General features: G+C 49.6%; 1 protein-coding gene across 40 annotated transcripts in view; it reads right to left on the bottom strand.

Annotated features, from left to right (window-relative positions):
* Positions 1-22,142, bottom strand: part of mical3a (microtubule associated monooxygenase, calponin and LIM domain containing 3a) — a 70,956-nt gene that overhangs the window by 20,050 nt on the left and 28,764 nt on the right. For 20 of the 40 annotated variants that reach the window (XM_062462237.1, XM_062462239.1, XM_062462248.1 and 17 more), the window contains exons 2-29: positions 20,260-20,702; positions 19,866-20,073; positions 19,651-19,767; positions 19,432-19,533; positions 19,109-19,264; positions 18,597-18,697; positions 17,046-17,303; positions 16,804-16,919; positions 16,400-16,526; positions 16,019-16,112; positions 15,757-15,786; positions 15,092-15,239; positions 14,049-14,245; positions 13,726-13,844; positions 13,437-13,508; positions 13,119-13,295; positions 11,702-11,803; positions 11,162-11,245; positions 9,811-9,915; positions 9,246-9,308; positions 8,824-8,934; positions 8,445-8,537; positions 7,906-8,016; positions 7,582-7,680; positions 6,033-6,149; positions 2,704-2,890; positions 2,236-2,330; positions 1,886-1,979 (exon numbers count right to left, since the gene is read on the bottom strand). In XM_062462237.1, the coding sequence (XP_062318221.1) occupies positions 1,886-1,979; positions 2,236-2,330; positions 2,704-2,890; positions 6,033-6,149; positions 7,582-7,680; positions 7,906-8,016; positions 8,445-8,537; positions 8,824-8,934; positions 9,246-9,308; positions 9,811-9,915; positions 11,162-11,245; positions 11,702-11,803; positions 13,119-13,295; positions 13,437-13,508; positions 13,726-13,844; positions 14,049-14,245; positions 15,092-15,239; positions 15,757-15,786; positions 16,019-16,112; positions 16,400-16,526; positions 16,804-16,919; positions 17,046-17,303; positions 18,597-18,697; positions 19,109-19,264; positions 19,432-19,533; positions 19,651-19,767; positions 19,866-20,073; positions 20,260-20,544 (3,568 nt within the window). In that variant the 5' untranslated portion in view covers positions 20,545-20,702. Of the gene's footprint in view, positions 1-1,219; positions 1,980-2,235; positions 2,331-2,703; positions 2,891-6,032; positions 6,150-7,581; positions 7,681-7,905; positions 8,017-8,444; positions 8,538-8,823; positions 8,935-9,245; positions 9,309-9,810; positions 9,916-11,161; positions 11,246-11,701; positions 11,804-13,118; positions 13,296-13,436; positions 13,509-13,725; positions 13,845-14,048; positions 14,246-15,091; positions 15,240-15,756; positions 15,787-16,018; positions 16,113-16,399; positions 16,527-16,803; positions 16,920-17,045; positions 17,304-18,596; positions 18,698-19,108; positions 19,265-19,431; positions 19,534-19,650; positions 19,768-19,865; positions 20,074-20,259; positions 20,703-22,142 lie in introns of those variants that run through there. The other 20 variants (XM_062462247.1, XM_062462277.1, XM_062462252.1 and 17 more) reach the window with 17 other exon arrangements.

Raw genomic sequence — 22,142 nt, 5'->3', positions numbered from 1 at the left:
GATGAGAGAGACTGAAGGAAGCCACTTGACGGCTCAACGGGAGGCCCAGTTCACTGTGGCACTGACATCCTCAGTCCGTCACAAAGCAGTTTAGGGTAAGCTAGTCAAAATATCTCTGAAGATGATGTGGTCCGTCGTGTTTAAAATGGAGAACTGCCCTGACATCTACACAGCTTAGTTCCAGAACTCTCTTCCCCTTTTTAGTGAATCCAAGATAGAAGATCAGCATGCATTGTGAAATGCATGCTGTGAAATGCATTCTTGTTTTATATGTAAATGGTTCAAAGTCACTATTAAACCCTATTTCTGTGCTGTAGAATGGCTATCGGTAGGATCAATACTTAATACTCACCTTACATTGAATCCAAGATGGGATTCTCAATGTTACTGCCCTTACAGACAATTTACTACTTACTCACCTGTACTACATAGTTATTCCACATGAGCCTAAATTAAACTAGTTTGACACCAATGTAAAACTCCACTAGTGACTGACTGTGAAGGAGACGATAGAAGCAACATTGAGTCGTGAGCCAAGCCAGGAGCTGTTAGATGGAGATGTTAGAGTTGTGGAGAAAGAGAGGGATAAAGAGAGGGAGAAAGAGAGGGAGAGAGAGAAAGAGAGGGAGAGAGAGAAAGAGAGAAAGAGAGAGAGGGAGAGAGAAAGAAAAAGGGAGAGAGAGAGAGAGAGAGAGAGAGGGAGAGAGGGGGAGAGAGAGAGAGAGAGAGAGAGAGAGGAGAGAGAGAGAGAGAGAGAGAGAGAGAGAGAGAGAGAGAGAGAGAGAGAGAGAGAGAGAGAGAGAGAGAGAGAGAGAGAGAGAGAGAGAGAGAGGGAGGGAGGGAGGGAGGGAGGGAGGGAGGGAGGGAGGGAGGGAGGGAGGGAGGGAGGGAGGGAGGAGGGAGGGAGGGAGGGAGGGAGGGAGGGAGGGAGGGAGGGAGAGAGAGAGAGAGGGAGAGAGGGAGAGAGGGAGAGAGCAGACAGTAGGGGTGCAGCAAGAGAGGACAGCTCATTGCCCAGCAGTGAGATCTGATGAAGGACAACCGAGTGGGGGGGGTCACATTATCTATAAAAGCGTCTGCTAAATGAATACATTATACGTTACGTAATTTCTCAATAGACCCAGTCATAAGCACTACAGGCACGGAACTAAAAGCTGCTGATAGGAGGGTGAAAGGTAAAGCTTACAGAAGGACCAGTCACAAGCACTTATACAGGCATGTCATTAAAGCATAGTAAGGCAAGAGACTTAATTTTTAAAATATACTGTGTACTTCTATGTGTTACAGTTAAAGATAAGCAGGTACTATCGATTCACTGGGTTAAGTAGATGCAAAAGGGTGCTTCGAAAAGTCGACTTCAGCAGTTCCACAAGCAGCTATGCTATAAAGCACTCCATTTGGCCTGACTGTCTTTAATATCCAGCCAACAGTCATTAAAACTTTGCATCAAGCCAAACGTGCCCGCAAATCACAGTCCTGGTAAACTGGTGCCAACCAACAGGAGTCAAGAAGAGCAGTTGCATTTTTTTTTCTTGGAAAACATAAATCACACACACAGAAATACGAGGTTTACATCTACAGGAGTCAGGGAGTCAGCAGGCTGGAGCAGCAACACAGTCCCACTACGATGAGATTAGTTGGAGGGGGCTACGTCTACAGGAAGCGAGGTCATGCTAGAGGAAGTTGAGCAGAGCATTGAGGCTGAAGCAGCAGAGGAGGTAGAGACAGTATGTGAAGAAGAAGGGGACATCCAGCGGGCGGTGTGCCACCTGGTGGCAGGTCCACGACAGCGTGCGACGGAGGGTGCGCAGAGACCCCACCACTCCTAGCCCCAGCCTCAGGGCCAGGTGAGGGGGCACAGCTAAGGGGGAGAAGGTCAGGGTACCTGAGGGCCGGCGCTCGGTGGGAGTCGTGGCGGCTGCCAGCGCACGCCCCGGGGCGTCCACGGTGACGGGAGAAGGCTGGGACACCTGGTTGTCCTGGAGACAGGGTTGAAAAGTCAAACTGGGTCAAACGCGCCAACAGACCATTCTATCCAGCACAGCGACGCGTCAAATAAGCTGGTGACCTCAATAAAACTCAACAACAAGAGATATCAGCGCAAACATTCCACACGTTCTTTGGATAGCTACAGCAGGGAAGGTCAGCAACAACAACACGCAACCTAAATTGTTTCAGGACAAAACATCCCATAGTTCGCCCTTGCGGAGTCTGAAGTAGAAAGAGTGCGGGTACCTTATCGTTGAGAGTTGTCGGGGTGGGGGCGGGTCTCTTCCTCTGAGCCTGTCCCGACAGACGGTAACAGTAGTGGGGTTTGCAGTAGAACTTCCCTGCAGCGGTGGAGACATACAAGGCCTTTCAGTCGCAACATTAACATAACCTCACCAGCATCGCAGTGCTTCATCTGTTACATAAGCTTGGAAACAACGCCTGCGGGTGCCGTGAAAGTGTGGAGGCCTTAAACAGACAGGCTGATTGTCCTATCCTCCCTCCCTCCCTCCTCCATGTTAGCTCCCCGTGGGACAGAGCCAGCCCCCCCTTGCCCGCCCCCCCCTCAGATGCCATAGTGTCCAGTGAGAAACGGCAATTCTGTCCCTGCTAACAGGCTGCAGCTTGCCCATTAGCACAAAGCAGCCCATCCTGACCCAGGAAGGAGAGATATGGAATCATGAAACTGGGCTGGACTCGCAGGACTACTCTCACCGTCCTCCACGTCGAAGGCGTACGAGGAGAGTCGCAGCGTGGTGCCGCAGTAGTCGCACTTGAAGCAGCTGCGATGGAAGAACTTGCCCTCAGCACTGAGCCTCTCCATCACGTACACGCGCTTGCGGCAGAAGAAACACACGTCGCTGCCCCCGATGTTCACGGGGAACTCCTTCCTCAGCGAGCCCTGCGGGGGAGAGAAGACTGGGTGAGGATCTGGGAGGAGGGAGGGGGAGGGAAGAACAGGGAGCACCACACACATCCTGAAGATCCAGCTTCAAATCACACCATTCACAGCCCGACTGGGACCGAGCCTTTTATAGGGTTAGATTAACACCAGGGGCCTCATTTATCAAGCGTGCGTAGAAATTGTTCTTACGTGGAGGTTTGGAATATTCCCACGAACAGTTGAAGGTGCGATTTATCAAACATTCGTACGAGCGCCGTACGCACACTTCAAGGAGATTATCCTTGATAAATCTCACCTGTTCTTAGTCTATAAACTCGTGCACGAACACAAGCATTTGCATACGAAACGCCCCATATTATCTAAATTAGTTGAATAACCACCAATAAAAAGGGAGCTAACAAGTTCAACTAGAAATTGGTAATGAAAATGGAGCAAGAAAAGAAAGGAAAGAAAAAGAATTTTTCGCAAAACGAAATTGAGGTTTTAAGTGTCGGAGGTTGAGTGCAACCACAAAGTTTTATTTGGAACACTTAGCGGTGTTTTGACCAACAAAAAAAAGAATATGCTTTGGGAAAAGGTAGCGATTGCTGTTAACGCAGCATCTTCTCAGAGGCGCACATTGGCAGATATAAAAAAAAAAGTGGTTTGATTTAAAATCAAGTGCAAAAAAGGCCGTAGCCGCACACAGGCGAGACATTGCTGCAACTGGAGGTGGACAAGTTGAGACGAGCGTTTCTCCCATGCAATTAAGAATTGCAGCAATTATTGGAGAAACTTCGCTGTCTGGAATTGTGTCAGGTGGAGACAGTGACCTAGTCGCAGGTCCTACCGTGTCCAATTCACCGGTGTCTACTCGTGGTCAGGTTGAAGGTAAGTAGAATAATTTGATTTTCAACAGTGTTGTCAATATTGTGGTCACCACTTTATTTGACAGGAAATTATAATCTGCTCTGATGCAGTAATCAAATAATTCCATAAATTGCAGTGAGTGGAGACAGTTCCGGAGTCACCCTGGGAGAGGCAAGTATTCCCCCCCGCTGCGACCCACAGTGAGGCGTCTTCCCCCCGCTGCGACCCACAGTGAGGCGTCTTCCCCCCCGCTGCGACCCACAGTGAGGCGTCTTCCCCCCCGCTGCGACCCACAGTGAGGCGTCTTCCCCCCCGCTGCGACCCACAGTGAGGCGTCTTCCCCCCCGCTGCGACCCACAGTGAGGCGTCTTCCCCCCCGCTGCGACCCACAGTGAGGCGTCTTCCCCCCCGCTGCGACCCACAGTGAGGCGTCTTCCCCCCCGCTGCGACCCACAGTGAGGCGTCTTCCCCCCCGCTGCGACCCACAGTGAGGCACCACGCTCCCGCGCCACATCAGGCCGTGAACCAAGGGTCCTGACAGACTCAGTCCTACAGAAACAAGACGAAATCATCAACTCCATCAAAGATATAAATGAGAAATTAACTGGCATCTGCACTGCACTCAATGACATTAACAAATCCCTACAACAACTGGTTAACTGTGCCAGTCAAATGTTAAATAAAAGAGCTGAAGGCATGTGGGCTGTTCTCTTCTTGGGGAGGTACTTACTCGAAAACGTTGAATAATCTCCATCCTCCTTTGAACTGCCAAGGCATTTGGAGGTTGGAAAGGTGGTGCGTCTGGCATCGTTTCGTCAGGTTGGTCTTCCTGAACAAGTGGAATGCCATGCTTGATGGCCATGTTATGTAGTACACAACAGGCCATGACTATGTTGCAAGCCTTTTCCGGTGTATACTGCAAAGCACCCCCAGCAGATGACAAACAGAGCCACCGGCCTTTCAGAGTTCCTATTGTGCGCTCCACGATCGACCTTGTGCGACTGTGTGCAGCATTATAGGCTCTCTCCTGTGCCATCACAGGATTGGTCAAATGAGTCATCAGCCACGGTTTCAATGGATAACCTCTGTCTCCTACAGGGAAACCAATAGGTAAATAGAATACACTAATGGCAAGTACTTGATGCCTGGGCAATACATACCAATAAGCCATCCATCCTGAACAGCTCCCTCCTCTAAGCGAAGGCCAACGTTGCTGTTCTGCAAAATGAATGAGTCGTGCGTTCCCCCCCGGCCATCTCGCCACCACATTCAACAAGTTCTTTTGCGCATCCGAGATGATTTGCACATTAATTGAGTGGAAGCCTTTTCTGTTCACGTAATTGAACTCGTTCAGGGATGGTGCTTTAATTGCAACGTGGGTGCAGTCCACCGCTCCAATTGTGTTTGGGAACAATTGTGAGCGAACAACTTTATGAACAACACAACAATTGTGTTTCGACCGCAAAGAAGCCTTGTTTGACTTCTACCTGTTGTGCTACTGTATATGGGAAAAGTATGTACTGACGGGATCTACTGATTATTGCATTTAAAACAGCAGGCATCGTCATCATAGATCTGCCATCTTCTCTTAGATATTCCGTGTTAATTGACTGTCTTTTATAGTGGTCCACAAGCATATTGTAACATTACACTACATTACATCAATTCGACAATATTAACAACTCCCCTTATGGTGTTCAATTAGGCTATATCATTACAATATTTCATGATTTTTAAATTTTATTTCATGGAAATCCTTGCAAAATGCTTTCATTATTGATTTCAATCTTATAGGCCTATATAGTTCCCGTGTTCACGATGCAATTGCCTTGTTTCACCACTTGGAATTGTTCGTACTCAGCTACGCATAGTATTGACCATTCTTAGATTTACGCACACTTCCAAGAAATCTCTTGGCATGATAAATCGCTACTTTTGCGTGGATTCATTCGTACGCACGGTTTACGCACATTTTAGTGCGTACGAACGGTTGATAAATGAGGCCCCAGGGGAGGGGGAAAGCACACTTGTTGATTATTGTGTCATATTGTGTGCCCCAGAAAGGGTCAAATATTCCACACAAACACAACCAGAGTGAGTTAGTTTTAAGTCACACACTTCCAGCTCCATTCTCTTCAACTAGGAACTCTAGTTAGAGGAAGAAAGTCCAAAACACTAGCAACCACAACTGGAGGAGCTAGCTACGGTCAGTTACCCCCCTGGGTCTAGATGCCCTATACATGCTTCTACAGGGTTCTGGACTGGACCCGACCACACCACGGACTCTTACCAGTTCCACTAGTTCCCTCTTGCCAAGAAGGGGCTTGGGCTCCTCCTGGGTCTGGAGCTGATTGGCTATCTGCTCAGCCAATGAGCTCACACCCCCTGTGTACATCTTTATATATCTCTATCAACAGACAGAGATGAAGGGACAGGAGGATGAGGGAAATAAAAGATATAAGGAAATGAAGAGACAGTGAGGAAGAGAGACAAACAGAAACATTTGAGTAAAAATCAAACGATGGAGAAAGAGCAGTATGTCAGTGAGGTGTATGTAGGGACACAAAGTGACAGGAAGTGAGGTAGTTTGGCAGAGAAAACGAGGACATTCATGAATGAAAGTAAGGCACTAGAGTAGAGAGCGGAATTGCAATTGGTGTCATGAGAGGATGAATTAAGTCATGTTTTGGTTGACCAGGCGTCTACAGTAGACGTGTATGTAGCATGTTTGACTGGCCAGGCATGTAAAAACAATGAGAGTTGCAGTCTGAATGATTGTTAGGCAATGGCTGACTCACTCCACATTACATGCAGTTCCTGGTGAAAGCATGGTAGACTGTGAGATTTTGGGCACTATGACAGATAAACAGATCGGATGTTCTACCAGTATTTCAATGAGGAGCCAAAGCTGTTAAAAGGATCCATGGCTGGGTAATGCCTTCAATCCAAACTGAACTCATGTCCACACACTCCCACAGTCACACACACACAGTCACACACACACAGTCACACACACACAGTCACACACACACAGTCACACACACTCCCACAGTCACACACACTCCCACAGTCACACACACACACACAGTGTCCATGTTCTCTGCTGCCATGTGGCTAATAAGCCAGACAGTCAAGTACTGATGGTCACCATGGATACCAGAACAGCCTATTCGTTCAGGCCATAATCAACTATGAGTATGTTGAAACAGACCTGAAGTCAGCCGATTCTACCAAAGCTTCTTTCACCCTGAAATTGCTTGGATTAGATCTATTAAATATCCTCAAAATAGCAGTTATCCTGCTGGGCCAGAATTTAGGTCACAGTTATTCCAGCCCCCCAGCCATGAAAACGAGCGATAATCTTGGAAGAGATTTATCCTAAATGTACATGCTGTACTTTGAAGTCCGGCACTCCATTCTGACCAGCCTGTGATTACAGCAGCCTAGCTCAACAGGGTGTGTCAACATGAGACTTAGTCACGCTGGTCCTTCTGGTAAAAAAAAAAACATGTTGTAGGGATTCTCTCAGTAACTGTACAGCCAGACAGGCCACACCTAACACAGCACTGGTATCTGACCTTGTCTCTATAGACATCCCTCCTCCTCTCCATCACTGTGCCAGACCACCACACCCAGAGAATTACACTGCTGGGAGTTTCAGTATGCTTTAAACTCCTACTGGTTCTGAAACTTGAGAGCTGGTTCTCATACATGCAGGACATGCAGCAGCCTGCTGAAAGCCCTGCCTGCTAAATGGATTTCCACCAGTGTAACTCACGTATCATGCAAGTAGAAAGTTATCAGTCACTGCATTTTCACTCCACCCCAGCAGGGGGTACCTGTCTCTCTGGTGAGGGGAGTGGGGATTCAGGGCTGGAGTTCAGGCTTCTGGACAGCTGCCACTGCTGTATGAAGAAAGGGGATGGCTTTTTGGAGGGCTCCAGAGGAGAGAGGGGGGAAAGGAGAGGGAGAGGTAAGACTGAAGTGGAGACTGAAGGAGAGAAAAACAGCAGGAATGTTCCGGTAAAGAAGCTGGTACAAAGAAATTAAAAATGTTCTGATTGCTTTCTCAAATCAATCACATCATATAAAGCAAGATAGGTCCGTTCTTAAGAGGCATAAACCAGTGCGCAGAGAATCCGGGGTGATAAGAGGTGTTTCACCTTTGGTTTAGCTGGCTTGCCTTTAAACTGTGAGGCTAGCTGCTCAGCCCTCTCCTGAATGCTAGGCACATGTATGGGCACCTGATCATCAGAGCGCAACGGCTCTGGGTCCTGTCGGAGAGAGGTACTGTTAGAGGAGAAGAGAGGACTGAAGAGGAAAGGATAGCAATGGTGTCAGTGACGTTAAAAAGACCTAAGCAAAACGAACGAGCAGTAGAGGGATATTGGATGGGATATTTAGACAAGCTAGCTAGTGACGGAAGCAGATCAAGCATCCCCTTCTGACTCACATAGTGACTTAACAAGGATGCAGTGACTTAGACAGTAACACCTAGACATGGCTGAGCCTCTGGTCCCCCTATTAGCAGGGATCCCTATGAGGCAGTTATTGGAGGCCAGCTCCAGAGCCATTTTCCACGCGGCAGGGGGCAGACAACAGGCTGAGAGCAGGGCTATAACAGCTAAATCATGTCAAGGTGCACTGGGGTGTTAGTATTAGCTTCACTGCAATTCCACTCCTCCCCACCAGGGGGAGGTACCTGTTTGAGGGCCTCTGGGGAAGGGAGAGATGGTTCTGGACTCTGGCTCAGCTGCCACTGTTCTATGAAGAAGCGAGACGGCTTTTTCTTAGGCTCCAGGGGGAGAGAGATAAGAGAGGGAGGGGAAAGAGGAGTGTTGACAGACAGAAAGAATGGTGGATAAGGCCAATTTATTTGTGGCACTTCTGCTTGAGGCCTTACGCATGAATAAAACAAAAATGTTCCCATTTCAAGAAAGCATGCTTAAACAGAGTCAAAATGCACCCCGTCGCTATCAGAAAACGGAATTGTTTAAAACACGAACTCTACATCCACACTCCAAAATCCATATTCACTGCTCTAGCCTAACGCACCACACCAAACCATGCATGGTGTTTACCATGGGCTTCTCAGGCCTGCCTCTAAACTTAGAGATCAGGCACGCAGCCCTCTCCTGTATGCTAGGGATGTGGATGGGCCCTGGATCCTCCAGGTGCAGCGGCTCCCAGTCCTGTACAGAGACTCTCCATCAGCCAATCCCATCAGTCAGGTTGGTAGGAAGCTATGGACATGCAGGTACTGGTTGTACTGCGTGCATCTGATTAGATCAGTAGGACGTCACTTGGTGCCACGGTGACTTAGCGAGTGTGCCCTGCAGGAGCAGGGCACACTCAAATACAAATAGTGTTGATGTTCAGACTCGGCTCAACAATCCTCTGTCAGACGAGATGAAGTCTGTGTTTGTGTTATCGGTAGTTCTACTGTAACCCAGCAAGCAGCCCTTTGCTATAAACACCCCCACGCCCATGCAACCATGGTTACCCTGTGTGTCAGAGTCATCCGGTCTTGGACACTGTCCTCCTCCTCGACTAGTCTATCACTCTGCTGTAGGACACACACACACACACAGGCAGACAATTACACACACACACTCTTTGGGTATTCAGACACTGTACGTTGCTTAAGCTGGAACTATCCAATCCATATGGCTGAAACCCTCAATTTGTACCTATAACCATATTAGTCGACACACATCCGCAGGTGACATGGCTCCAAACCCACCTACACAGTCAACCAGTAAACACACACATCCTCTCAGGACCACAATAGCAACCCACTCACCAGGATAAGGAAACCACAGTATACACAGAAATTACATGAAGGTTATGTTGGTCAGTTGTTTGAGGAGAGGAATAGTGAGATTGTCCACTACTGCGGCTGTCTACACCGAAGGTACAACTGACGATCTAGGACAGAGGGGAGCCAGGGGCACCTGGGTGAGAGACCAGATTAGAGACCACCAGGACGGAGGCCAGGACAGAGGCCAGGTTAGGACAGGGTGGTATGGGAATGGTGTGCCATAGGCACGGCACAGGCCGACCGTCACCTGTGCGTGAAGCGAGAGCGAGGAGGCGGAGGAAGAGGAGGAGAGGAGGATGGTTTTCTTAGGGCAGCTCCGAGAGCCCGTGGTGGAGTCTGTGTTGCTGTTTGCCTTCAGAAAACAGGAGAGGAGAGGAAGTCACTTGCTGGTGGCACTGGCCAGGCACATGGGCTCGACACACACACATGCACCGCGCACACACACGCACGCACAACCCATGCACACACACAAACGAACACACAGACACATGCACAGACCACCCACAGACAGAAAGTGGAAACACAAGTCAAGTTGGATGAACTGGATGAACATGGCCGCACTGGCTGTCAGGGAAGGAGACGCTTGCAAGGAAGAAACGTAATCTTATTTGAGCACTCATTCATCCGCCAAGTATAAACTATACAGCTAACTGAAGCCAGCAAGAGAACCGTGAGAGTTTTCCCTCCACAGCCCCAGAACCTTCAGGAAGCTTGTGCAGCCAAGGGAGAGAGAGAGGGGGACAGCATGATGACCAGAGTATGAAACACTGTCATGAGTGTGCGAGTTCTTAAAATAAAGCTATTTGTACACGGGCTAAGCTAGGGCTGGGGAAAACAGTTGAGAGTGTGTGAGAGACGAAAAAGTCGGTCTGTCTCTCTCACTGTCCACTTCGTCCGGATTCTAATGACTTGTACTGAAATATTTCACCTCAACATAGTCTCCCATCGCTTATTTTCAGCCCCATTATTACATTTACATTTAGTCATTTAGCAGACGCTCTTATCCAGAGCGACTTACAGTAAGTACAGGGACATTCCCCCGAAGCAAGTAGGGTGAAGTGCCTTGCCCAAGGACACAACGTCATTGGCACGGCCGGGAATCGAACAGGTAACCTTATGATTACGAGCCCGATTCCCTAACCGCTCAGCCATCTGACTCCCCTGTATTATTAGATTAAGGATTGGGGCCCATCACTGGAATAGCACTACTCACGAGTTCACCCCTTATTGCCTCTGATAAGCCTATTGCGATACTGTCAGGGGACCTGTGATGAGTGTATCTTGTCCCAAGTGAACATCTACACAGCACAGTGCAGGAACTCTTTTGCTACTAGCGTTAGCAGCCACCAAGCAATGGCCAACTATGCTCAGTGAAAACATGGCTAGCCAGATGTGCCTGTGGTTAGCTGGGCGAAGCTTAGCTGGGAGGGCAAAAGCAGGTGCTCTGAGATGGTTACCCATCACCCAGCTAACTTATCTAAGCTAAAGTAAAAGCCTTTTTGTCTATGGAAGCAGGGCAAACTAGCTAGCGCTGGGTTAGCAGTCGTCTGTCCCCGGCTCGAGGGGCTATGCGTCCTCCTACCACAAAGCTGTCGTACCTGTTCCCCTCGACTGGGCAGGGTCTGACACTTGACCCTCTGCTTATAGCGGAAGCTCAGCTGCTCCTGTTGCTGTGTGCGTTTCTGCGGGGACAGCCAATGGGAGTGGAGCATAGTGGCGAGGTAGGGAGGGAGAGGTGTGCCACAGAAGACAGAGAGAACATGTCACAATGTCTGGCTCTCTGGCTAACTACGACAGTCAGGACGACGATGGACCAAACACACGCACGCATTCCCACACTCGGTTCCCAAATTTTACTTGGATAGTCAAACTCAAAACTAGTTAGTGAACAACACAATGACTAAGACACTGGGATATCTACTGATTATATCCTGTACCACTCCAAAGGGCAAAGTCCACAGCAGCTGTCTTCAGGGCGGGGTTATGGCTTTCATAATGGCTAGTTGGCTAGTACTGGAACACAAAGTAGCTATCTCCATCTTCACTACCACACAGCAGAGACGGATGGTTAGGAGGTTTAGTTTAGGGGTTAAACCAGGGCCTGGGAAAAGGGGGATGGGGTCCACTTCACTCATTACCTTTCTCCACGCTGGAACGGGGGCCAAGCGCACTGGCTCTTTCAAGGGGGCAGGTGAAGGGGCTGGGGGCAGCAAAAGGTTCAGATTTGGCAGAGAGTCTCCCTGTAGCCCAGAAGAAGATGAGGAACAGCCGGAGAGGCAGATGAGAAACCAAGGCAGAGTGCAACCCACAGTGAGTCATAGTCAGGAGAAAAAGAGGAGAGGAAGAATGGAGGGATAGAGAGCGAGAGCGAGAGAAGGAAGGAAATCATGAGATGAAGGGGTCATTCACGGTTGGAAAATATGAGAGCTAATGAACAAACCACAAAGCAGTGGTGTGGTGTGTCACCCGGAGGGAGATGGGACTACAACACAACATGCTTTCATCTTCATTACACCCACGTGAAAACCTCCTAGGTCTGTTTCAAATGGAGAAATAACCATGCAGGAAACAGAAGGGTCAGAGAGGGACAGAGGAGGGCTGGAGTGACTCAGAGCAGCGGTCGTAGAAACCTTGTAAGCAGAAACCTAAAATCTCTTTCCAAGTCATACCAGGGACAGTCCTCACACAAGGCAGCAGTGCTTAGTATTCATCTTCTGCCACCCAGTCATTAGCATGCAGCGTCAGCAGGGTTTAGGATAGAGCCCTCCTAACAGACGGGATATGCTCTTAAATGGGAGCTGTATTAGCTGCTTATAGCTTCATAACAGAGACAAACACGTCATATTTACTAAAGAGGTCTGATACCCCAAATAGAGAGAAATCACTACCCACTTACACCAGAACATCGAATAAAGAGGATAGAATAGAATATGTCTGTGTAACACACGTCATATCACACAACAGAGCAGGACTTTGGAACAACAGTCCTTGCTAACTGTCTTTTTATGTACACAATGCCAGCTTGTGTTTTACGTTCTCCCATACCATACCGGCCACCACCCCTATCCAAATTTCCCATCCTCCTCTGCCCAATCCCCAGTCCTCCGACCCGCTAATGCCCCCAGCCCCCCTGCCCCCCAAGGCTGGCTTTGTGAACCCATTCCCACCAAGACAGCACAATCAGACCAGCTAGTGTACCATAGAACAATACGGTGCCAACCACAGCAACGCTAGCATTCTGAGCACCCACACAGTAACACGGCCCGGCTCATGACCCACATGACTCCATAAGCTTCAACCCCCAGGATCATCTCCATACGGCCCTGAACATCTCAGAACATCTACACTGAACATCTCTGAGCCACACTTTCACACTGTTGGAAAAACATTTGTGAATGGAAGCTTAAAATCGATTTGAGACAAAATCGGCCAACTTTATCTGAAGACGACCTGACACGTTCTTCGACATTTTAACATGGCACTCGCAGCCAAGGACCAGAATCATGTGATTCTGTCCGTTGAACAGGACCCCACCACCCCCATTCTGATCCCTACCTGTCTCTTGAGGCCTGAAGACTGGGCCGGGGCATTCTCCTCAAACTTGGCCAGCAGCTGAGTTGCCATGGACTTGACCTTGTTATGGTTGCCCCCGGCAGTAGATTCTACCTTCCTTTCCGTCAAGGCGTTGGAGACTGACGGCCTCTCATCTCGACTGGCCCTCGACACTTCATCCTGATAGAAATACATCAGCATACCTCTATAACAGCAGTATGTTTGAAATTCCTACTAAACAGAGCCCCTGTGTGGGACCAGCTGAACACTACGCTAGTTCCGTGACGGGAGAGAGTTTTGACTCTTAAGATCGCTGCTCACGTCTTCAGAGTGTCCAGCTTGGCTTGTCTTCCTCCTCTTGCCCAAAACATCCACTTCCTTCTCCTTCTTGTCCTGTCGAGGACACATCCTGGTTTATGCCCGGAGCTATTTTTTGTCACCCAGATCGTGACTCATGCAGCAACATGACCATGACATCAACACAGCGAAAAGGCAGGCAGACGTTTCAAACGTATTTGGTTTACCAACTGTTCTGTCCTGTGTGTGTGTGATCAGGATGTGATGGTGAAACGGCGATCCTAATAAAACATCAACAACGCCTTTGACTGACCTTGGGGTTGCGTTTGCGCGAGATGGCAATGCTCTGGCCCAGCTTGCTGAGGAAGGAAATAGGAGACTTGGTGCTGGAGATCAGAGCAGCCTTCTCTTCCGGACTAAGGTTCTGGTTTTCTGGAAGCACACCACCGAAACCACCAAGTTAGTCATACTTGTGCTAACAAACAATGGATGAAGAGGTTAATAAAGTAGCACTCCACTTATTTAAGACAAGTCAGCATTAAATACTGCATTCATTCATCGTATTACTGAAACAATGTTGTCATGACTCTAAACAAAGCAATCGACATTTCAAACCCAGGCACGACCACCCCTCACCTCCAGGGGGCACTGTGTCCTTGAACATCTCATAGAACTGGCTCAGGTACATGACCATGGACAGCTTATCTGGCTCCACCACCGAGGACATCTCCTTGCCCGTCATGCAGGGTGAGATGCCGAACTCTCGCTCGGCCACATCGAAGCCAAGCTGGTTGTTCCTCTCCTGGTCTCGCTCCGCCAGTGAGTCAAAATCACTGGGGGGGGGGGGACAGTCAACAGGTGAAGATAAGTACCCCAGAGTGAATGATGGCTGACTAGCCGATGTGGACAGGAAGCAGACAGGGAGAACATCCTGGAGACTTTAATGTAGTCAGTTGGAGAGTAGGACAGAGAAAACTCTACACACAGTACATTCACAGTCAGGTATGTGAGGAATCACTAGGAACAAATAGGGATATTCTGGGATGTACCCTCAAGTGATTCCTGCCATACACAGTCAACAACAGATGCTTTCAACCTAGCTATTAACTGTTCATCCATCCTTTCCTTCTGCACAGCATTTTACAATATGATTTATTCGCATTGGTAAATGAACGCCAATCTCTGCTGTGTCTGCAAATCAGTCGTCTCTCTCCCTTTCCCTCTCTCTGTCTCCTTCCCTCTGAGTGGAGATGTGTGTGGCGCTGCAGATCTCCCGTGGCGCTGCAGCTCTACCCCCAGCGCCCCCTCCATCCTGGCTCTAGGACGAGCACCGGAGCAGAACTCCCTGCAGCACCACTCGGGAAAGGTCACAAAGAGTCTAATAGCTCCTAATGCTGATAACTATGTAGGGTTAGAATCCAGAGGTTAACAACCCCATCTCTCCCCCATTAGACAATGTGCTCTTCTGTGTGTGTGTGTGTGCGCGCGCGCGCGTGTTAGAAGGAACTTGACCGCCAGTCGCGACTAGGAGCTGTCAGGTTATTCAGCAGTGAAATATGGAGCTACCCTAAGGTCTCTGCCTGGTAATAAACAGGACGGGCGGCAAGCACAGCATCACGGTCGTAAACGCTTCAGTCAGGCCGCTCTGCACCCCACAGGGGTGGGTGGGCTGGACTTACATGAGGTCGGGTCTGTAGCGGTGGATGAGAGCACACAGGGCCAGGCCGCTCTTCCAGGACATGGTCAGGTCCGTCACACTGACGCTCCTGTAGCCGTCCGTCTGCCTCTGGCACCAGTTGAGCAGCTTGCTGGAGCGAGCGACGGACTCTGGGAGAGAGGGAACAGCATAGGTCAGGGGACGGAGGGAGAAAGAGAGAGACACAGAGAGAGAGAGACAGAGAGAGACAGAGAGAGAGAGAGAGAGAGAGAGAGAGAGAGAGAGAAAACACAGCGACCTTGGATATTAGGTAAACAAACAAATAAGTCATTCCATCCGTGGCCTCATCCATGTTAGTTCCATGTTCAGACCAGTGGCACAGACAGTCTGGGGAGGCAGATTACTGGAGACAGTCAAGAGTCATGTAGGGGGAGAGGATGCCTATGCGGAGTTAGGACGTTTTGAATCAGTTAAAAGGGACCTTCTAGATGTTTCCAGGCCAGTGGAATGCCGTCAGATGAATAATGAGTGTGTTAGTACAGACAGAAGGAGGCGTGTTAGGGGTCGAGGTTTCACCCGCATCACCTCCCACACGTACAGTTCTCACATGGCACAGACGATCTGACTCGTTAAAGACCATTAGTTCCCCATAAAACAACACCATGCTTTGATCAGTCATGTTGTTACCTTGCAACTGCTTGTCAAGCAGGCAATGGTCTAGGGTGGAAATAATCCATTATTACATTATCAGAAAAACAAGACTATCAAATCACAACCTCAACGTGTAATACATTCTTTAAAAAACTGGAGACAGTTTATAAAGCCAGTGGGCTGAAACATGATACAGCCTTGGCTCACACTACTGAGCTACCAAGCAGCAAATTGGATCTTCACGAAATCATCCGATTCATCTGTTCCACTTTGGTCATGTCAACAGTTGTGCACTCACCGTTCCGGGTTAGTTTGGGCGTGGATGAGTTAACGACATTCTCCATCTCAATACGCATGTCCCTCTGCTCCCCGGTGTCAACCAGGTGTCGTACCTACAGCAGAGACGACAGGGGACACGTTACACGGCTAGGCCTCAAGACCACGTTACCACACTGTCCTGGGCCTGAGCCTGGACCAGGTCCTGAGCCTGGACCAGGTCCTGAGCCTGGACCAGGTCCTGAGCCTGGACCAGGTCCTGAGCCTGAGCCTGGACCAGGTCCTGAGCCTGGACCAGGTCCTGAGCCTGGACCAGGTCCTGAGCCTGGACCAGGTCCTGAGCCTGGACCAGGTCCTGAGCCTGAGCCTGAGCTTGGACCAGGTCCTGAGCCGAGCCACATACCTGGTTGGGCCTGAGAAAGTTGAGGCAGATGTTAGGGTAGCGAGTGGTGGGGTTCACGCTGTAGTGACTGAAGTTCTTACTGACGTTCTCTGGCGTGGTCTGAGGAAGCAGGCGGTAGATGCTCTCCCTGGGGAGGGAGAGGGAGAGGGAGAGGGAAAGAGAGAGCACGTTAACTGGGTTATGGAAAGCACGTTCAGAGCAGCAGATTCACATTCCATTCAAATCAGCAGAGAAGTTCTTATGCCAGTAGAACAACCAGGGGAAGCTGTTCTGGCCCCCTTCCTGGTTCCACTCAGAGATAACTAAGGGAGTATGTGTTCGTGAGCGGGGGAGAGGGTTGAGAAAGCACAGCAAGGATTAAGCCGTGTATAGGTGTGGGTGTGTGTGTTTCTCTCTTCCCTCACCTCTCAGCCAGCACCTCCAGAGTTGTGTTCCCCTGTGCCCAGCTGCGTACCATCCAGGCCGAGTCCATCGCTGCCAGGAAACCTCTGGCAATCCCAGTGCCCATCGGCCAGAAGGGCTGGGGATGGAACAGAGACACTCACTCTCAACTCCACATACGAACACCGATGAGATCCCTCGCCTCCAGTCTAACCAGTGTGCGTCTCGAACAGTAATCCCGCCCAACCCCAGTGCACCCCCTCACCTCCAGCAGGCTGTCTCCCACCAGCGCCACCAGCAGCTGGTGGCCGTGTCTCTGGCGCACCAGCGCGGCGTTCTCCGAGGCGTACATGCACGTGAAGTCGAACATGGCCACGTCGGGCTGGCCGTAGTGGTTGATGGCGAAGTCCAGCGTGGGCAGCTGCTGATTGGTGGAGAAGTCGGCGGCCTCTCGGGCGTAGGAGAGCAGGGCGGTCTGGTCCACGTTGGCCCGGGACAGCAGCATCTCAGTGTCAGCGTAGTCCTGAGGTAAAAAAAAAAAGAAGAAAAGGGCGTGGTTCTCTTGATTCATGGTTCTGTGGAAGTGCCGCTGCGGGCCGGCCGGCCGCCTGCCAAGTCAACCTCTCCTCCCAACCCTACCCTCCTGTCCAAACTGTAGAAGAGCTGGGAACAGGGAGGGGCTTCTGCTGCTGGAAGACGCGCCAACATATGACTTGAACCGTCATTGGGGATGATGTGTTTAAATATGAATGGAGCCAACCTGCATGAATGTGGGCGTCAGGTGGCTGAGCGGTGAGGGAAGCGGGCTAGTAATCTGAAGGTTGCCAGTTCGATTCCCGGCCGTGCCAAATGACGTTGTGTCCTTGGGCAAGGCACTTCACCCTACTTGCCTCGGGGAGAATGTCCCTGTACTTACTGTAAGTCGCTCTGGGTAAGAGCGTCTGCTAAATGACTAAATGTAAATGTAATGAATGGTGGTGTGATGGTTCAAACGTTTATACTGGACAACCATTCCGTCTTGTCAATCCCTTCTCACAAAAACCAACTTCTACGTACGTGACCAGAAAAAAGCACCAGGAAGGCACTGTAGTGCAAGTCAAGTTGGGACTCATCGAACACCCCCCACCCCCCCTTCTCCCTGCAAACCTCATTAGGGCTTGTACACGTTTGGCTGGTCTACAGAAACACAAGTCTGGCAGGCCAGCTTGAAAACAGCAGACTCTGGAAACCAGAGTCCCAGGCTTGGGGGATCCTGGGACAGTGTCTGGGTCTGCTGTAGTCCAGCAGCACAGCCCCTGAGCCAGCTCGCTGGAGGAGAAGGACTGACTGACAACCCTCCTGACTCCTCCTGGAATGATGATGACAGCCAATCAAACAACAGAGTTTGCCCCAATTAAAAATGTAATCCAATTAAAAAAAGGGTGACAGAGTAAGCAATTACGCTACTTGTGTAACAAGAGTTTAATTAGGCAGGCCAAATGACTCGAGCACTCTCTATAGAGCTTTCATCTCTCAGTACACTCACAGTAAAATCTAAATGTTCAATACTAAATGAAGAAAATTCAGACATTTACAACCACCAGTGGCGAGTCGGAGGACACAGATATACACTACAGGAAGTAAAGTGTGCATGTGTGGGTGTGTGTGTGTACAGAGCAGTCAGTCTCACTGAGCGTGGTTGAGTTTGAGGTTTGTTACACTATTGGCTCAATCAGGCTTTTCTGTGTGTTGACATTGTGATCGGGCGTACGTGAATAAGAGAGGCAGGTCCAGTCAGTCTCCCTCTCCCCTGAGGACCCAGGCTTTGATCACTCACATGCAGAATTACTCCTTTCTCCAGCAGGCTCTGTTTTTTGGCTGTCATCACAAAGTAGTGCGTGTCATCCTTGTAGTACACTATGTTCTCCAGGTCAATTCCTATGGATCCGATAGAGAGAGTTATTGTTATTTATACTGTCTTCATTGTATTTACCAGTTTTCTCTCTGTCTAGTGATTGTTTAATCCCCCCTCTCTCTGACCATCTTCATTAAACTGAAAGGACATCAGCAGTGATTAATCACAACTCAGCAAACAGAACTAAAGACCAGAGACACTGTCACGTCAGATGGAAGTCTGGGCATGGCTTCAAACAATTCCGCAAATCAAAGCCTCAATTATTCGATAAGCATCTTATGTATTTGTTGTTTACTTTTTCTACCAGTCCTCGAAGTATTCGTTTTAGAAGGGGTGCGAGAACAATGGCTTCCCAGTCTGACTGGCTGGCTGGCTGTCTGGCTTTCTATAAACCACAGTCATGTATTCTAGTACTTAGTTAAGATGTGACTGACCAGTGGCCTCTCTGAGGTCCTGGAAGAACTTCTGATTGAAGATAAACGCCACTCCACTGATCTCCTCCACACTGGCCTCAGCCGTGGTGTTCCTGTTGATGAAGTTGGCCGTTATGGCGATGGCTAGTTTCCCCCGGAACTCTTTCCTGCGGAACCCTGAAAGGGGGGGAGAAGCAAACAAAGTAGTTAGGATGTGACCTCAAGGCTCAGGGACGAAGGTTCTACAACACATAGACAGTGACACCATTCATGGATGATTCTCCGTGCTTGAGCTCTCTCGGTGTCGCGTGCTGTCCATGTACTTCCTGTCCAGCCAACTCTACCTGCTAGAGTGTTTCTCCTGCCGTCTGCCCCGATGATCACATCAAACTCCAACTCATTGACAGGGTGTGTCCTGGGGCAGACCTCTGCCCTCCAGCCTATCCCTGCAAGAAACACATGACATTCAGTCATTGATTAAGCCCTGTCATGCAAGTACATCATAAAAAAAGAAATTAATGGCATGCACTCATGGTAAGTCCTTCTTACTGTGAGACACTTACTCTCGTTCTCCTGGTCTTCGGGCGGCTCGATCAGACCATTGAACTCGACGTTGACGTGGATTTCTATGCCAAGCAGCAGAGCCACCTTCAACAGCATCAGCTGCAGCTGCCGGATACCTGGGGAGGGACACGGGTCGGATGTTTAGCTGGTCTGTGGACGCTGACCCCGTGACGTGGCGCCGGATGCGGAAGGGAGGCAAGCGCAGTCCACTCACTGATATGGTCGATGGCCCCGGCACAGAACTTGCCGTGGAACTTCTTGGCTCCGAGACCACGGAGGTCCTGGATGGTGAAGGGCCAGAGGTGGAGCACATTGTTCCTGGAGAAAGCGTCTCTCTTCTCCAGCAGCACCACCTTGGCCCCGAGGAAACCCAGCTCGATGGCTGTCCGCAGACCGCAGGGCCCAGCACCAATGATCAGACACTGGGAAGAGAGGAGGAGGAGACACACACATTCAGTGGAACTCTACCAGCTCTTTCAGGGCATAACATAGCTAAATTCTTAGTACTTATATATACACCATACATATCATTTTTTTATTTGCATGTAACACTTACACAAATCCCTGTTAAATAACACATGCCACATTCAAATTAAAGACACACAAACCTTTGAGTTGGCACATGCTCTGCCTTTCTTGTATTCCTTTTGATTGGCCCTCTTGTCCAGCTTGGCCCACAGGGCCTTGGCTTTCCAGTAGTTGAGCTTGGATTTCAGCTTGTGGTAGAAGACACGGTACTCGCAGGGTTTGAGATCCAGGTGGTCGCAGAGCTCCTGGAAGGCCTTCAAAGTGCCCTTACAAGTCGACGCTTGGACGAAGCGGTCAAACAGGACGTGAGAGGGGTTCACCCCGTCTCCGCCTATCCCTCCCCCGTTGACAACCCCGTCCCCCATGGTCCACCCAGGCGCTGCGGCTGACACCCCTCTCCCTCACCCTATGTCAGGGCAGGGGTCACCGGGTCTGGCACCAGCCGTCAGGCCCCCCAGCCTTGGGTCTCCCTCTTTGGTGAGGGGGGGGAAGTCTCTAGCTCCCTGCCTTCAGAATCCTCATCCTGTGTGGAGGCAGAGAAGTCAGACTTAGAAGACATGGACAGACTCAGACTCACAACTCAATTACAAACAGACATAAAAAATATGACCGGGTCTTTTGAATTTGGCTTTCTACACTGCAGCATGTCCACTTACTGCACCATAAGCAGTACATTCATCTGAGGGGATAGAAGATTCGGGGATAGTTGCAAAATCAATGAGAGTTTGCAATGCTAAGAAAACCTCAAGAAGAAGAACGCCCTAGCTACAGGAATGAGCTACGAACTGAAGCATATCTAAACAAACCAGAGCTAACTAATGACCTCTGGGTCTCAAGAGTGCCGTGTTAGGCTGCTTAGAGGAGTCTCCTGCAGACAGACACATAGCCTCCTCCTCTTATCTAGGACCAGGACCACCAGAGACAGGAAGCTCCCTGAGAGCACCACTCAACCAAAGAGGAAACAAGCAGGGCACTAGTCTGCACCCTTGTACACACACACTGCAAGTCCAGTACGAAAACAAACAGAGCACTCCGGACTCCCACACCAGACACAGGAAGTGATCCACAAACATCTCTATCCGAAGCAATGTTCTTCATTCATGCTGTGGTGCATCATGACTTGCTTCTAACACTACCTTATTCAAAATACGTAGACCCAAACATTTTAGGGATCTTGCTGAGAGGATGAAGATATCGAAAGACCCCTTTTGCAGTAGTCTTCTCTCAACTCTGGGAGTAGACCGTTGTCTTCCTTTTGTTTTATTCACCTGCTGAAACAGGCAGCGGTGTGGTGGTGTTGGTCCCAGCCTTTCAGCCCAGAAGGAATGTTCCTGAATGTCACCTGTCAAGGATACCTCAGGGGTAGCCTTTAAATGTCAATATTAGGCAGCTTGTTATGTAGTTGACGACATCAATGCTTGCCAGGCAAACTGAAATAAGGACTACTACTAGGCTACTTATTTGAAAACCGCTACGCCTCTTCAAGAGACCTTCAACGAAAAGAGACCTTGATGACAGTCAGTTCAGTGGAGTTGAGGAGTCATAGCGAGCACACTTGATTCAGAGGATCACATTCCAGGACTAAACGACTGTGGTATCTAACCAGTCATTTAAAAACATCACACCAGGCTGGGTGCCTTCTGTCTGTGTTACTCACTGCAGTGCCTGGCTACCCAGCAGGAAAGAACAGGCCAGGGAGGATATTCCAGGGTTGGGCTAGTGCCAGGGCAGGGCAGGGCAAAGAAAGGCTTGGGCACGCTTGTCAGACTCAATCCTTTTATCTTCACAGCAGGGTGCCCAGGTCCCTGGTCCTTTAAGACACGCACATCAGAGTTGGACTGACCTGTCTGGGCCGGTGGAGAAACTGGACAAAGCTTGCTTTGCCACGTTTCGAGGAATTCGATTATTTTACCAATAAACTTACAACAACCTGAGCCAAAAGTGAGGGTAGGTTTTGCAAGTG

This window comes from Osmerus eperlanus, chromosome 5, assembly GCF_963692335.1.
Source record: "Osmerus eperlanus chromosome 5, fOsmEpe2.1, whole genome shotgun sequence".
Lineage (NCBI taxonomy): Eukaryota > Metazoa > Chordata > Actinopteri > Osmeriformes > Osmeridae > Osmerus > Osmerus eperlanus.
The sequence above is the reverse complement of the archived record's forward strand: the minus strand, read 5'-3'. Positions and strand labels throughout refer to the sequence as shown.